Below are 13954 nucleotides of genomic sequence, written 5' to 3' on the forward strand. Positions count from 1 at the left end.
GCATTTGAGGTGGCAGGCGAACTCACACATTCATTATATGGCATGTTTCAATTCTTGGTAGTCTTATTTTAAGTTAGCCTTTGTGATCTGTCATAATGACATTGAGAATTTCAAATGCAATAAAAAAACACTTACTTCATAATTGAAAAATTGGATAATAGTTTTTAGTTAGATACTGTGTTTCGGTGCAACATATGGTTTTGCTTAAGTCTATACAGCATAGTTTCTGTGAGAGGGGACATGTGATTTGTTGAGAATGACTCAGACTGCAGAAGCCCTCTGTACAGTACATTATTCAGTGATACAATAAAACTAAATTTCGATACTTATAACTACTTGCGCGATACGGGCAGACACAAATTTAACGAAGATAAAATTTGATTTTTAAGTCCCGTGGTGAAAAATATGAAAAAATAAAATAAAATTAATAAAGGGTTACTAGAAATTGTAGACCGCATTGTATAAGTGCCATGTTATATGAATGTTACCTGTATATGACTATGCAACTTGTGCTTGGACAGCAATACTTGTCTTATCTGATTTTCAATTGCACTGTGAATATCTTGTAGTGGTTTACGACTATTTATTTCAAATAAATAACTGCTCAAAAATTATTTCTTCATGAATTTCCCAGGTATATGGTGTACAGCTAACATAATGAATATATACTCCTGTTTGTCTCATTAGCTATCATCATTGTTAACAAATAAATAATGGAAAATTCAAAAACAGCAATGTAAACATATGGTAAATATCTTTTCATGTATGGCCAACCACAAAATACTAAGTTAAAAATGATTGCACTGTTATAATCCAACACACACACACACAGAGAGATAGAGAGAGAGAGAGAGAGAGAGACAATATTAAAAAAAAAAAAAAGGAAAGAAATACAATTATTAATGGCAATTTCCCAGAGTTTTGTCTGCAAATAAAGTCCATGGGATTGAGATTTGGACAAAGTAGAACTTCAGCCAGGCCTGTTCCGTGCTGGGGTGCAAAGAACCCGGATGGCACAATTTAGGGGTAGTAACGTAACATGTTAATGTACTTCGGGATCTTTTCATTTTTAAGGGGGGTCACACAAAAATCTTGTACCCAGATGGCGCAAACCCACAGAACGGCTCTGACTTCAGCACTTACAAAAGTTGCTCAAATTGTAGGTGCTTCTATGTAGAAGCTTAGCATGATCCCAAAGGCTCTTATATTTAGTGTTATTAATTCCATATTCTGCAAGGCCAGACTTATAATATTTATTGAGTTTAATGTAGAATTGGTTTTAAGATGTATGTTTTGCAACAGAGCTGCCAATTTGTCCAAAATAGAATAACTGCAGTTAAAGGAAATTTGATGCTGTAGATATAGCATTAACACCTTATATTTTAGAGAAGGTAATAGGAATCTGATTTGGTTGATGCAAGATGAAATTTGTTTTGAGCAACCCATTCAGGAATATCTTGAATATAAGGAATAGATGGTTGATTTTTTCTGTAATTCTTGGCCATTAAAAGAACAGATCTGATCATTACCTCAAAGAACTTAACACTAACCAATCTATCTACTCTGCTTGGTGAAAGTGATCATGTAGTCTTGATCTGGGAGATTGCCAGACATGCAGAATTTTCTATTAAGAAGGAATATATGTGGAATTACAAAGCAGGTGATTATGACAAGCTGAAGAGACAGCTTTCATCAGAGCAGTGGCATAAGAATTTGAGAGAGATGTGTCAAGTAAAAGGAGAAATAACTATGGAAGGATGACTTTAAAGTGCTGATGATGGGAAGGTAACAGAACCAAACCAAATAGTTGAATTACTAAATGAGCATTTTGCATGGTTGTACCATCTAGATGGTGATATTGCAATACCAGATATGACATTGACTGATAAGAAAATAGAGGTTGAAGAAATGGAGGTGTTTAAAACATTAGAGCATCAATATGAACACAGTCATGAACTTAGATGCCATATCAGCTATGTATTATGAGAATTTGCAAGGGAATTAACAGTTCCTCGGACCAAGCTGTTTAATTTATGCATCAGTGGAGTGAAAAGAGGGCAAAATACCATTGCATAAAGGAAGTTCCAAGACAGAAGTAGCAAATCATAGACCAATCAGCTGTCAACAGCAGTAGTTAAGGTATAGGAGAAATTGGTGAAAAATAGCATTCAGGACTGGATGGATAGGATAATTCTATAAGGGAGATGATTTCGTGAAGGTTAGGTCTTGCCTTACTTTTTATAATCAAGTAACAGTGGAGTTGGATAAGGGACATGGCTATTCAGTGTTATTGCTGTACTCTGCAAAAGCATTTGACATGGTTCCACATGGAATTCTATTACATAAAATGGAGGAGTTGAGTCCAGGAGAAGGAATGCGACTAGTGGTGTACCACAGCGCTCAGTAGTTGGTCCTCTGTTGTTTAATTTGTATATTAGTGATATAGGAAATGGTTTGACAGTAAATATTCAGTTGTTTGCTGATGATGCTAAGTTGGGAGGAGCAATGATAAATGAAGGTGATGCAGAGATCCTGCAGGAAGACTTAAAAAGACTAGTAGTATGGGCAAAGGTAAATGCCTGCCTAAGTTTAATGTGGCCAAATGCAAGGTGATTCACTTTAGGAAGAGATCAGAAATTGTGTACTATATTGATGCAACTGAACTGCAGGAAATACTTTTTTCAGTACGTGGCAAGAAGTGAGAGAACAAGGATTCACCGATGGAAGTTGTATAAGAGCGTGGTTAGCAAGATGGGTATTAGGACTTAAGTTTTTTCCTTGGAAAGTGGTGAATGGGTGAAATAGGTTGCCAGAGGTGGTTGTGGGTGCTTTGTCAGTGAATGAGTTTAAGAGAAGTATAACATGTATTCTGTGAATGATGGCTAGTGTGAAAATAATGGATCTTCCACAATGAGTCTTATGACTTCATGTAGATACCTGTATAATAATAATAGTAATAATGGTGATTTGATCCCCCCCCCCCCCCACCCCCCCCCCCCCCCACCCCCCCCCCCCCCCACCCCCCCCCCCCCCCACCCCCCCCCCCCCCCACCCCCCCCCCCCCCCACCCCCCCCCCCCCCCACCCCCCCCCCCCCCCACCCCCCCCCCCCCCCACCCCCCCCCCCCCCCACCCCCCCCCCCCCCCACCCCCCCCCCCCCCCACCCCCCCCCCCCCCCACCCCCCCCCCCCCCCACCCCCCCCCCCCCCCACCCCCCCCCCCCCCCACCCCCCCCCCCCCCCACCCCCCCCCCCCCCCACCCCCCCCCCCCCCCACCCCCCCCCCCCCCCACCCCCCCCCCCCCCCACCCCCCCCCCCCCCCACCCCCCCCCCCCCCCACCCCCCCCCCCCCCCACCCCCCCCCCCCCCCACCCCCCCCCCCCCCCACCCCCCCCCCCCCCCACCCCCCCCCCCCCCCACCCCCCCCCCCCCCCACCCCCCCCCCCCCCCACCCCCCCCCCCCCCCACCCCCACCACATAAGCCTTTGCCTCTCTTGTTACTGAAATATCTCCATCTGGATAATATACTCTTGCACTTAGTAGAATCAGTCAAAATTCTACTATTTTGACTGATTCAGTTAACTCCCTACCATTGCCATTCATTAAAATCATTCTGCCATAAACAGTCTTTCTTTTACTTGCAACATATCAAAAGAACTGTTTCTGATTATATTTAGCCTGCATCGCTTATTTCCTTTCACACTCTAGTTTGCCTTTCTTACCACACTAGTTACCCTTCTGGCCTGTGCTTTGTACTGTTCATGTGCTTACTGGTCACCTTTTTCCTTGAATTCCCTCCACAATTGTTTCTTTCTTTGCAGATTCCACTTAATGATGATATTTATTAATTTAACTCCTCTGACTCTAGGTATGCAGTCTGTCATTACTTCCCTCAAACACTCCTTTATTTGTGACCAGATTGGCATCATTAGCTTGCACAGCTTACATTCGATTGAGGCCATTCAGAATAACTTGGACTTTCAGAATTGCATTACTGGCACTGCTTTCAGCTTTTATTCTAAGTAAGTGATAATTAAAAAAAAAAAATCAGATAAACTTCAAATGTAAATGTATAATCATACATCATTCTACAACAAGATCAAGCTCGTTAATTTGCTCACATAACATATGTAATTATTTATTATGACAACAACTGAAATGCAGCATAAAAACAAACTCAGGAAAGTTTTGGATAACTTTTGTATAATTTTCATTCATTTTTTTTTCCTTTTTGTAGATTAATACATTGAGATGGTCATGTATTATTAACCTACTGAACAAACTTCAAGAAGTTTGTTCAGTAGGTCCTTTTTGCAGTACAAATATTATCCTATATTAATTTGTATGAATTATTTTTAACTTTCATATCCACAGAATGTTCATCATGATTTACATTTTCAAGGCTCTTCTCTTTATTTCATTGGCTCTTATTGGCATGGATGGGTTCAAATTGGCCTAATTGTTTGTTCTTTCTGGTTTTTAAATTCGGATATTTATATATGCACGATTTTTATATTTTCATTAAAAAATTATGATTTTTATTATTTGTGAACCTTTTGTGTTTTAATTTATTATATTTACTAGAATTTATTTAATTTATATAAAGTTACCATCCACTGGGAATCCCAGCAAAGCTTTTGTAGATTTTATCTAAATTCTGAGTTAAGGCAGTGATTTAGTATAAACCTTCCTCTAGTGATAAATTGATACATTATGATTTGGTCAATCCCTCATTCATTCTCCTCCTCTTTGTTGGGAAGGGGAAGAGTAATGGAAGATAAAAAAAAAAAATTGAGAAACGTAGTCAGATATCATGTTAAAAAAAACAGCAAAAATGTATTCAGAGAAGTTGTTACATTTCTATGAAGACCTCAGATTACTCGTTAACTCAACATCGTGGAATGTAATATGCAGTTATAAGGGCTAAGAGAATTCCCATTTGTTATTGAACACTGTTCTCTCTGTCTCTTTTTTATCCACTGAATTTATAATAGTGGTTTGTTAATAGATTGATAACGAATAGATATGTAGTCATTTTAAACTTAATATTTGTTAATATATATAGTGTGTGTGTTTCATGATTTATTTGGTCATCTCTTGGTATTTATTTACAGATACTGTCTTATGAGTGTCAAAGGCTGCTACACTGATTTCCATATAGATTTTGGTGGTACCTCTGTTTGGTATCACATCCTGAGAGGAGAGAAGGTAGGCTGATAAATTGGATGTATTTACAAATATCATGATGCTATATATAAAAAAAATACTGGGCAACTGTAATTAGTTGTCTAACCTTGTCATGAGATTCCCATAGCTTTTATGCTCATAAATGGTCTCTGCATTAACTTGAAAGAACTTATTTAAGTTCTTTCAAGTTAATGTAATGCACCAAAATATCTGATTGCTTTATGTCCACTTCTCTCATTCACAAGAATTAACTGCTATGTTTTTCACATTATTACACAACACACCTCTATGAAGTCCCCAGAATCATTGTGGAAGACCTCTTTACATTACATCACACTGCATAATCCACCTTCTGTGCTACACAAATTAGTCACCTGCACTACACCCTCTACTACATATTTCAAAGCATTTTTGCCTATTAATTGTAATATCTGGTGAGTTTCCTTGTTTTGTGAGATAAAAAAAAAATGAGTGTTTTTAATCCTAAGTTTTCAGGATTAAAAACAATCCCTGCTACCTTCATATGAGAGTGGGTAATTCATTTCATTTGAAACAGGTCTTTTCTGATTGTGAAGGGTTCATATCCTGTTACTCTTCCAACTGCACTACAGAGGTGACCGTACTTGAGCACTTGCAAATTGATTGTATGTGATGATAATAATAATAATAATTTTATTTCATGCTGTTATGTTCTTGATGGACAAGACAGAAATCATACACAGATGGACAAGATATTACAGCGAACTATATAAAAATCAACTAAATAATACTGCAACAGGAGTAATCAAAGAACTAAAAGCAATCTCTCCACCAGCAGAGATATTTGAAAATGACATCTTGGAAGAGGAGGTGAATAAGGCTATAAAACATATCAAGAACAACAAGAGTCCTGGAGATGACAACATAATAGGTGAGATGCTAAAATATGAAAGAGAATCAGTTGTAAAAGAAATGCATAAGCTATGCAATGAAATATGGAGATCAGGGTATGCCCCCAAAGAGTGGAAAAAATCGGTCTTGGTTGTTCTTCATAAGAAAGCAGTGCTTTAGAATGCACCAATTACAGAACTATTGTATTATTGAGTCATCTTGGCAAAAGTGCTGATGAAAATACTAACAGAATGCCTGAAGGGTCATATAGAGGCACATCTTCCTGATGAGCAAGCCGGATTTCGAAAAGATCGAAGTACAGTGCAACTAATACTCACACTAAGACTAATAGCAAAGAAAGCTTGAAGAAAGAACAAAAAGATATACTGCTGTTTCCTGGACTTCCAAAAAGCATCCGAAAATGTTGACCAATATATAACATGGGCTGTCTTGGAATCCTATGGTGTAGACAATAAATTGATCTGCCTGCTGTGAAAGATATAAACAGCCAAGCACAAGCAAAAATCAGAATAGCAGGTGTGACAGGAGATTGGTTTGCCACTAGTCAAGGCACAAGACAAGGGGACCCAATATCACCAATCATCTTCATCACACATCTAGGAAGACCACCAGATAAGATTAAAGAAGAAGGTGGAGGCATTTCAATAAATGGCATGAGAATAAACTACCTCTGCTTTGCAGATGACGTCGTCCTGATTGAAGAAGCAGCAGCAGCAAGGCTGGAACAGACATTGCAAACACTATACACAGAAGGAAAAATGATATTCGGAGTTACTGAACAGAGTTACAATAGACAGATTTCAACTGGAAAATGTGGAACACTTCACATATCTTGGATGCCACATGATGCATGACTTGGACCCCAAAAAAGAGATAAAAATTAGAATAGCTAGAGCAACAACTATTTTAAAAGCCATGAAAAAAATATGGAAGAGCCGAGCTATAAAGATGCAAACTAAACTGCGCATTGTAGAAACCTGTATCTTCAGCAGCATGCTCTGTGGATGTGAGGCCTGGGTACTCCTGAAAGAATCTGAAAGGAGGATATTAGTATTTGAGAGGAAGTGCTATAGAAAGATCTTCAGAATTAGCTGGATCCAGAAAGTGAACAGTGAGGAAATCTACAGACGAATACAACCAAAAGAAAACCTGATCCAGAAAATAATCAAAAGGAAACTATGTCTCTTTGGTCATATACGTAGAATGAACGATGAGAGGAAAATAAAATGCTGCTGTTTGGGATGATTGAAGGAAAGAACAAAAAAGGAAGACCAAACAGAGAAGGGGAGATGACATTATCAAATGGTGTGGAAACTCTATACACAAACTGAGTCATCTTGCATAAAATAGAATGCAGTGGAAGAATCATAGCAAGATGGCATTAGACACCTACTGGCATTGGACCCATGGTTATTGATGATGATGATATGTTCTGACTATTAATGTCTTGATTTTTAAAGTGACCTTAGTCAGGCAACTAAGTGATCTCTTAGGTCATATGCATAAATGTTGAAGTTCGAAATTTGCTCTTGTTTTTAATAATAAAAAAAATATATCCAGATGACTGGAGTTATCTCCTGTTACTCTAGAAGATGTAGTGTTACAATCAGCATGCACTAGACTTCTAGTTTAAGGAGATTAAGACGATTTTCATTTTCATAGTGACAAGAGGAATCTGTACGTGTACTTGAAGTGAGTTAGTTTGTCTCGTGTAGAGGTAGCAGGGTTTTTTTCTCCTAAAACTGGTTTTTCTTCCTGCAAAACAGAGAAATTGATCAGAACACATGCATGTCACATGGAAAAATATTGTAGACTGAGTAGTAAACATTGTTGATTGTTAATATAAACCAAAAAATAATATTAAACTGAAGTTATTTTCTAACATGGTAGTTGTTTCCATAATTTTTACAATGAATTCTGATCACTGTGTAATCATGAAGGAAAGTAAACAATGTATTATTACAACAGTGGATCATGCACTGTAGACACCAGATCGTATAAAGAGTAAATCCTGCGATTCGATTAAGATGTCATGCAATAGTAATAAAGTTATCTCACTTCTTATTATGTGGATTCTTGACTCAGATACTTTCTGAAAAAAAAAAAACCTTCTCTTCTTTGATTACCACAAGTAAAAGAAAGAATGAATATTAAAGAATAGCTCTACTGAATGTAGATAGGATGCATTACTGCAAATAGGTGACAAATGCAGAAGAGATTGTTCAACTAACGATGCCCATTTTGCTAAAAGCTATTGACCCAATTAACAGTTTATGCAGACTGCTACCTTTTCATTGAATGAAGGAACTAAGGTGTATGAGGAAGAGTCAGTAAAGATTTTTCACAAACTGAATAGGAATTTGGCAGTAGGGACTGATTGGATATCAGCATGGATGCTGAAAGAGTGTTCAGCTGAACTGGCTATTCCTTTGGCTTGGCTATATAATTTCAGTCTCAGAACAAGGAAGATTCCATAGGAGTGGAAAGAAAGTATGGTAATCCCATTGCACAAGGGTGAGGCAAAGATTGATATATTCAACTATTGATCAATCAATATCTCAGGAGTGGTGATGAAGATTTTGAAAAACTTGGCTAGAGCTTGCATTCAGAAATGGGTTCACAGAGAATCCCTACTTTGCAATGAAGAGCATGGGTTTACTAAAGGAAGATCATGTTTTAGCAACTTGCTCACATTTTATAATAATGTTACCACTGACTTGGGAATGAATACACCATGATACATTTGGATTTTGCTAAGACTTTTGACAGAATACAGCATGGTATTCTGTTGCATAAATTAGAGAATATCAAAGTGGATTAAACACTACTATTTGGATAAGAGGATGTCTGACTACTGACAGATATCAAAAAGTTATGGATAAATCTGCAAGATTCAAGTTAACCAGTGATGTGCCTCGAGGATTAGTCTTTGGTCCATTGTTATTCAGTCTGTATGTTAATGACATTGGAAAGGATTTAACATGAAACATACAGCTCTTTGCTGATGATTATAGGTAGGTATGGTAATCAGAAGTTCTGCTGATATGCAGCACTTGCAGAATGATTTGAATAGGCTGGAATTGTGGACATGTGAAAATAGCTGTCAGTTCAATGTTAATAAATGTAAGGTCATGCACATTATAATGATTAGATATCCAATGTTGTATTATATTGGTGGAATTATGCTTGAAGATAAGGAAGACATTTTGTCTTTTTACAAGGCCTTGCTAAGACTTAACTTGGACTTTTTTTTTTTTGTACCTGGTGTTGTATCACCTTACCCCAGTCCTGAAGATGCTTTCAGGCGCAAACTTTGTTTGCTCACGCTTGGATAAAGGATTAAACTAAATTTATTATACTCTAACCAAGTGAAAAATAAACTTTCAACATCTTTCTCTAAATGATACTCGACCAGAAATGCTGAAGTATGGTGGTATAAGAGTCTTACAGTGGCTGCACTGCATAGTTCAGAAAGCCTGGACAGAGGGACGAATTCCCGATGATTGGAGTAGAGCTCTCATAGTACCCATATATAAAAAGAGAAATAAAACTGAATGTGAGAATTACAGAGGTATTTCCTCTGTGTTCTAAAAGATCTTGCCAGGAACACTCTACTGAGTGTTCCTGGCAAGATCTATGCAAGTATACTTGAGAAACGGTTGAGAAGAATTGTGGAAGAAAAGCTTGGTGAAGAACAAGCTGGATTCAGGCCAAATAGAGGCTGTCAGGATCAGATCTTCACTTTACGACAAATAGTTGAGAAAGCATGGGAATATAACAAAGATCTGTATTTAAGTTTTGTCGATTTGGAAAAGGCATATGACAAGGTGCCAAGAGAGAAGCTATTCAATACGCTGCAGTTATATGGTGTCAATGGGGCATTATATCAAGCAATACTTAGTCTTTATTTGAGTTGTGAGTCAGCAGTTAGAATTGAAGGAAGTACAGGAAGATGGTTTAATGTTAAATCTGGTGTGAGACAAGGATGTACATTTTCCCCTCTGTTATTCATTATCTATATGGATCACATTATGAAGGAATGTGGTATTAAACCTGATATCAAAATTGGAGATGTTAATGTCAGCTCTTTGCTTTATGCGGATGATGTTATACTTCTAAATAAATCCGCTACAAGTCTGCAAGATTCTCTGACTAAATTGAATAGCTGTTGTAATAGATATGGTATGAAGGTCAGCAATAAAAAGACAAACACAATGAAAATAGGCAGAATCATTGAAAATGTCAACTGTGTTGTGAATGGAGAACTTGTGGAACAAATAAAACATTTCAGCTACTTAGGCACAATTTTTACTGAAGATGGTAAATTAAATATAGAAATAGACAACAGAATCAGCAAAGCTGGTATCGTGGGAAGTCAATTGAATAAATTCATATGGAATAAGAAAGAAATTAGTCGGAACACTAAATTAGCTGCATACAAGACTGTTTTCAAACCAATTTTAACTTATGGATCTGAGAGCTGGGTCAGAAGTAAAACACTTGACCAAAGACTAGAGACTGCAGATATGAGAGCCCTGAGAAAGATTAGAGGCGTGAACAGATGGCATCAATGGCAATATCATATTAAAAATGAGGATATTAGGAAAGAACTTGACATTGTCAGCATCCAGGAATGCGTTAGCAGAGCTAATCTCAGATGGTATGGTCACTTAAATAGAATGGGAGAGGAAAGATTAGCAAAACAAGTGTTCTCTGCCAAGTTGGCAGGAAAACGACCCAGAGGAAGACCAAGATATTGGTGGATTGATACGGTACAAAGTGCCTTAGACGATAGAAATATAAGATCTGATAATGTTGGAGTCTTGACAAGTAACAGACTGATTTGGAGGAAAATTGTAGATAGGAAGTTAGTAATGATGTAATTTTTTCATGTAGTACTGTCATATCCTGTACACCCCTTGAGGGTACATGGCAGGAATTTGATGATGAATGAAATGAATCTTTCTCTAAATCCAGAGTAATTTATTAAAAAAGGGTGGCACACCAATTGGCAACTCCTATAGGTAGAGATGACCTGCGAATGCTTCTGCCTGGTATCTCAGCTTGGGCCTGGCTCCCACTGAAGAGACCTCAATAAAGGTCAAAACTAGTCTGGGTAGTGGCCCTTCCCTTAATGCATAACATTAGACATATCTGCAAGGAGATGTGTTTTGCATTAAAGGAGATACTGAGACAGGAGTGCTGGTAGCTTGCTACACCTTTGCAACGAGTTGCCCTGGTGTTGTATCACCTTACCCCAGTCCTGAAGATACTTTCAGGCGCAAACTTTGTTTGCTCACACTTGGATAAAGGATTAAACTAAATTTATTAACTTGGACTACTGCATGCAGGTCTGGTCTCCTGGCTTGCCTTTTGAAATAATATTGCTGCAAATAGGTGACAACGACTTAATTCAAAGGATCGATTATATTTTGTCAAAAACACCGTAATCATAAGCACTGCGTCAGATGCATGCCAGCAAACTGACAAGCATATGAACTGTTTCAGTTTTCAGGAGAGATTTTTTAAAAAAATTAGTTAATTAAATAACATCTTAAATATACTGTCCAACATTAATAAATGTTCTGTACATTTTCCTGGAGATTTATTAGCAGGATAGTATACAGTATTAGAAACCAGGATGGTTGATCACCCTATATATATGCTACTGCCAGTGTCCCATGACAAGAAGAATTTGTTTATTTCACTCTGTCATCTTCAAATACACATCTGAGTTTTGGAAAGGAATTGTGTAAACAAATGCATCCTCCAATTTTATCTGTGCCTCTTATATATATAGATGAGTTTTTCCTCATTGTACTATCTATAGTGCATCTAGAAGACGACTTGCCACTGAAGTCTTTAATTCCCTTAAACTAATTTTTGTTTAACAAATGTTACAACATCAGCAGTAACTGACAAATTTTTTACATTTCATGTCATGTTTTTACTTGTTTTACTACTAATCCTATAATTTTTTTGAAGTCATGAAATGGTTTATTTAATTTAATAGACCGTATTGAAAAGGCACTTGCACTTCAGGTTTTCTGAACTTTTTAGAATACATCTTTCTTTGGAAAGCAGCATATGTTTCCTGGCACTTTTTTTTGTGAAAATTGAACTTTCAAATTTTTTATACATTACAGAGTGGAACTTCATCTTCAAAGAACAACTACTTGAATTCCTTGAGCCATTTGTCTTGAAAGCATGTCTTAATTGTTTTTAGTCACAACAGAACTCCTTTCTCCAGTGTTATTAATATTTTCTGGTCTCTTACTTTTGCCTTCAGTTTTGCAGTAAACTAAAAAGTATAGTTTACATTCTAATTCATTGTCCATAATGAAAGGTCAGTTTAAATAACTTGTTCATAAAAATAATTCAATAGGAAAGACAAATAATAAAGTTTGCAAAAACAACAGAAAATAGTCAATGCTAGCAATCAATAATGTGATCCAGTCTTCAGCTCGTCTTTGTAAGATACTTGTATTTTTTAATTAACACTATTAAAAAGACCTAAGCTAATTCTTGTAAATTGTGAAAATAAGCTTATGCTAATACTACTGCATACATGTTTAAGGGTTAAAGAGAGAATATTTTATTTATAATATTTGTGCATAGATCATTTACAAATATGTGAAATAAAAAGGACTCCATATTCTACTCTGAACACTATTTCATCTTGGTTGTTTGTCAACAGATTCCTTACCTATCTCACTAAGTGAACAACAAGATCTGTTTGGCACCTTATAAGCTAAATTTTATTCTGGATGCTATTACATAACATGACTTTGCCAAAGTCCAAACAAATTACATTATAGCCATTGCCTTAATCTATTTTCCCTGCTTTCTTTCATTAAAAAAAAATAATAAAATAAATAATGAACAGATTCATCATAATTGATCTCCCTTTAACAAAGCCGTGTTATGACATGCTCAACAGGTGATCTATGTTAAGAATGTCCTGATGTATGATGACATTACTTTGTTCATTTTGTTTATTTATAATACTAATAAGACTAACTGGTCTATAATTCTCTGCTTTATGCAATGAACCACTATTATGAATTAGAATAGCTCTTGCAAATTTCCAGTTAGAAATTGCTATGCCCCATCTCAGAGAATCATTGAAAATGACGAGAAGTAGACCAATTAACCTGACTACATCAACTTACCACCAAAGGAAATGTGTCATCCCTTTCAGCAGTAGTAGATATCACCATCTTTATACAAGAAAGTCATCATCTAATAAATATCATTTTGTATGATGTTTATTCATAGTATAGTCATAGCAAAGTAGTGAAGTACAAAATATTCATCTTTCATTTGAAATATATTCAGAAATATCTTAATACTGGAAAATGTTAAATTAAAAAAAAAAGTGAAGTCTTGTAGAGGGGGGGAACTCTAAATCCTTGCCATTACAACAGCCCCTGTTAACTTACACTGTGAATGATATTTTTCCACCACAAGTGTGGTATTTATGTATTTGTGGGATCTGATATTCCTTGCCAGATGAGTAAATCTCTTGAATCCTACCTTGTGGGCCTTCTGTGGCTTAAGATTCCCTTTTCTCATTATGTATCATTTATCTGCAATCTCTACTTTATGCAATTCTGTAAATCATTCTGACCTCTTTGTCATCATTTGTGACTTCAGTGTTCACAACTGTAACTGGCTCTCATTCCAGTTTCACTGACCAAGCTAGAAGAGAAACATTAGCAATTGCTGTAAGCAGTGACCTAAAGTAAATTGTTCATCTCCAGACCATAATTCCTGACATTTCTTATCCACTCACTAAATGCTCTGGATCTTTTCATTCATAACCATTTCTTTCCGGTACACTGTTGAGGTGACCACTCCTCTTGATAATGTATGT

At 36.8% G+C, this 13954-nt stretch overlaps 1 protein-coding gene across 2 annotated transcripts in view; it reads left to right on the forward strand.

The window, feature by feature from the left end:
• The window catches only part of LOC150102025 (lysine-specific demethylase 2A-like), a 478446-nt gene that overhangs the window by 314414 nt on the left and 150078 nt on the right, over positions 1-13954 (forward strand). For both annotated transcript variants that reach the window (XM_090400997.1, XM_090400998.1), the window contains exon 7: positions 5115-5208. In XM_090400997.1, the coding sequence (XP_090257123.1) occupies positions 5115-5208 (94 nt within the window). The remainder of the gene's footprint in view (positions 1-5114; positions 5209-13954) is intronic.

The sequence above is a fragment of the Typopeltis vanoorti genome, chromosome 11 (genome assembly GCF_054136105.1).
Source record: "Typopeltis vanoorti isolate ZY-2024b chromosome 11, IOZ_Tvanoo_1.0, whole genome shotgun sequence".
In the NCBI taxonomy this organism is placed as follows: domain Eukaryota; kingdom Metazoa; phylum Arthropoda; class Arachnida; order Uropygi; family Thelyphonidae; genus Typopeltis; species Typopeltis vanoorti.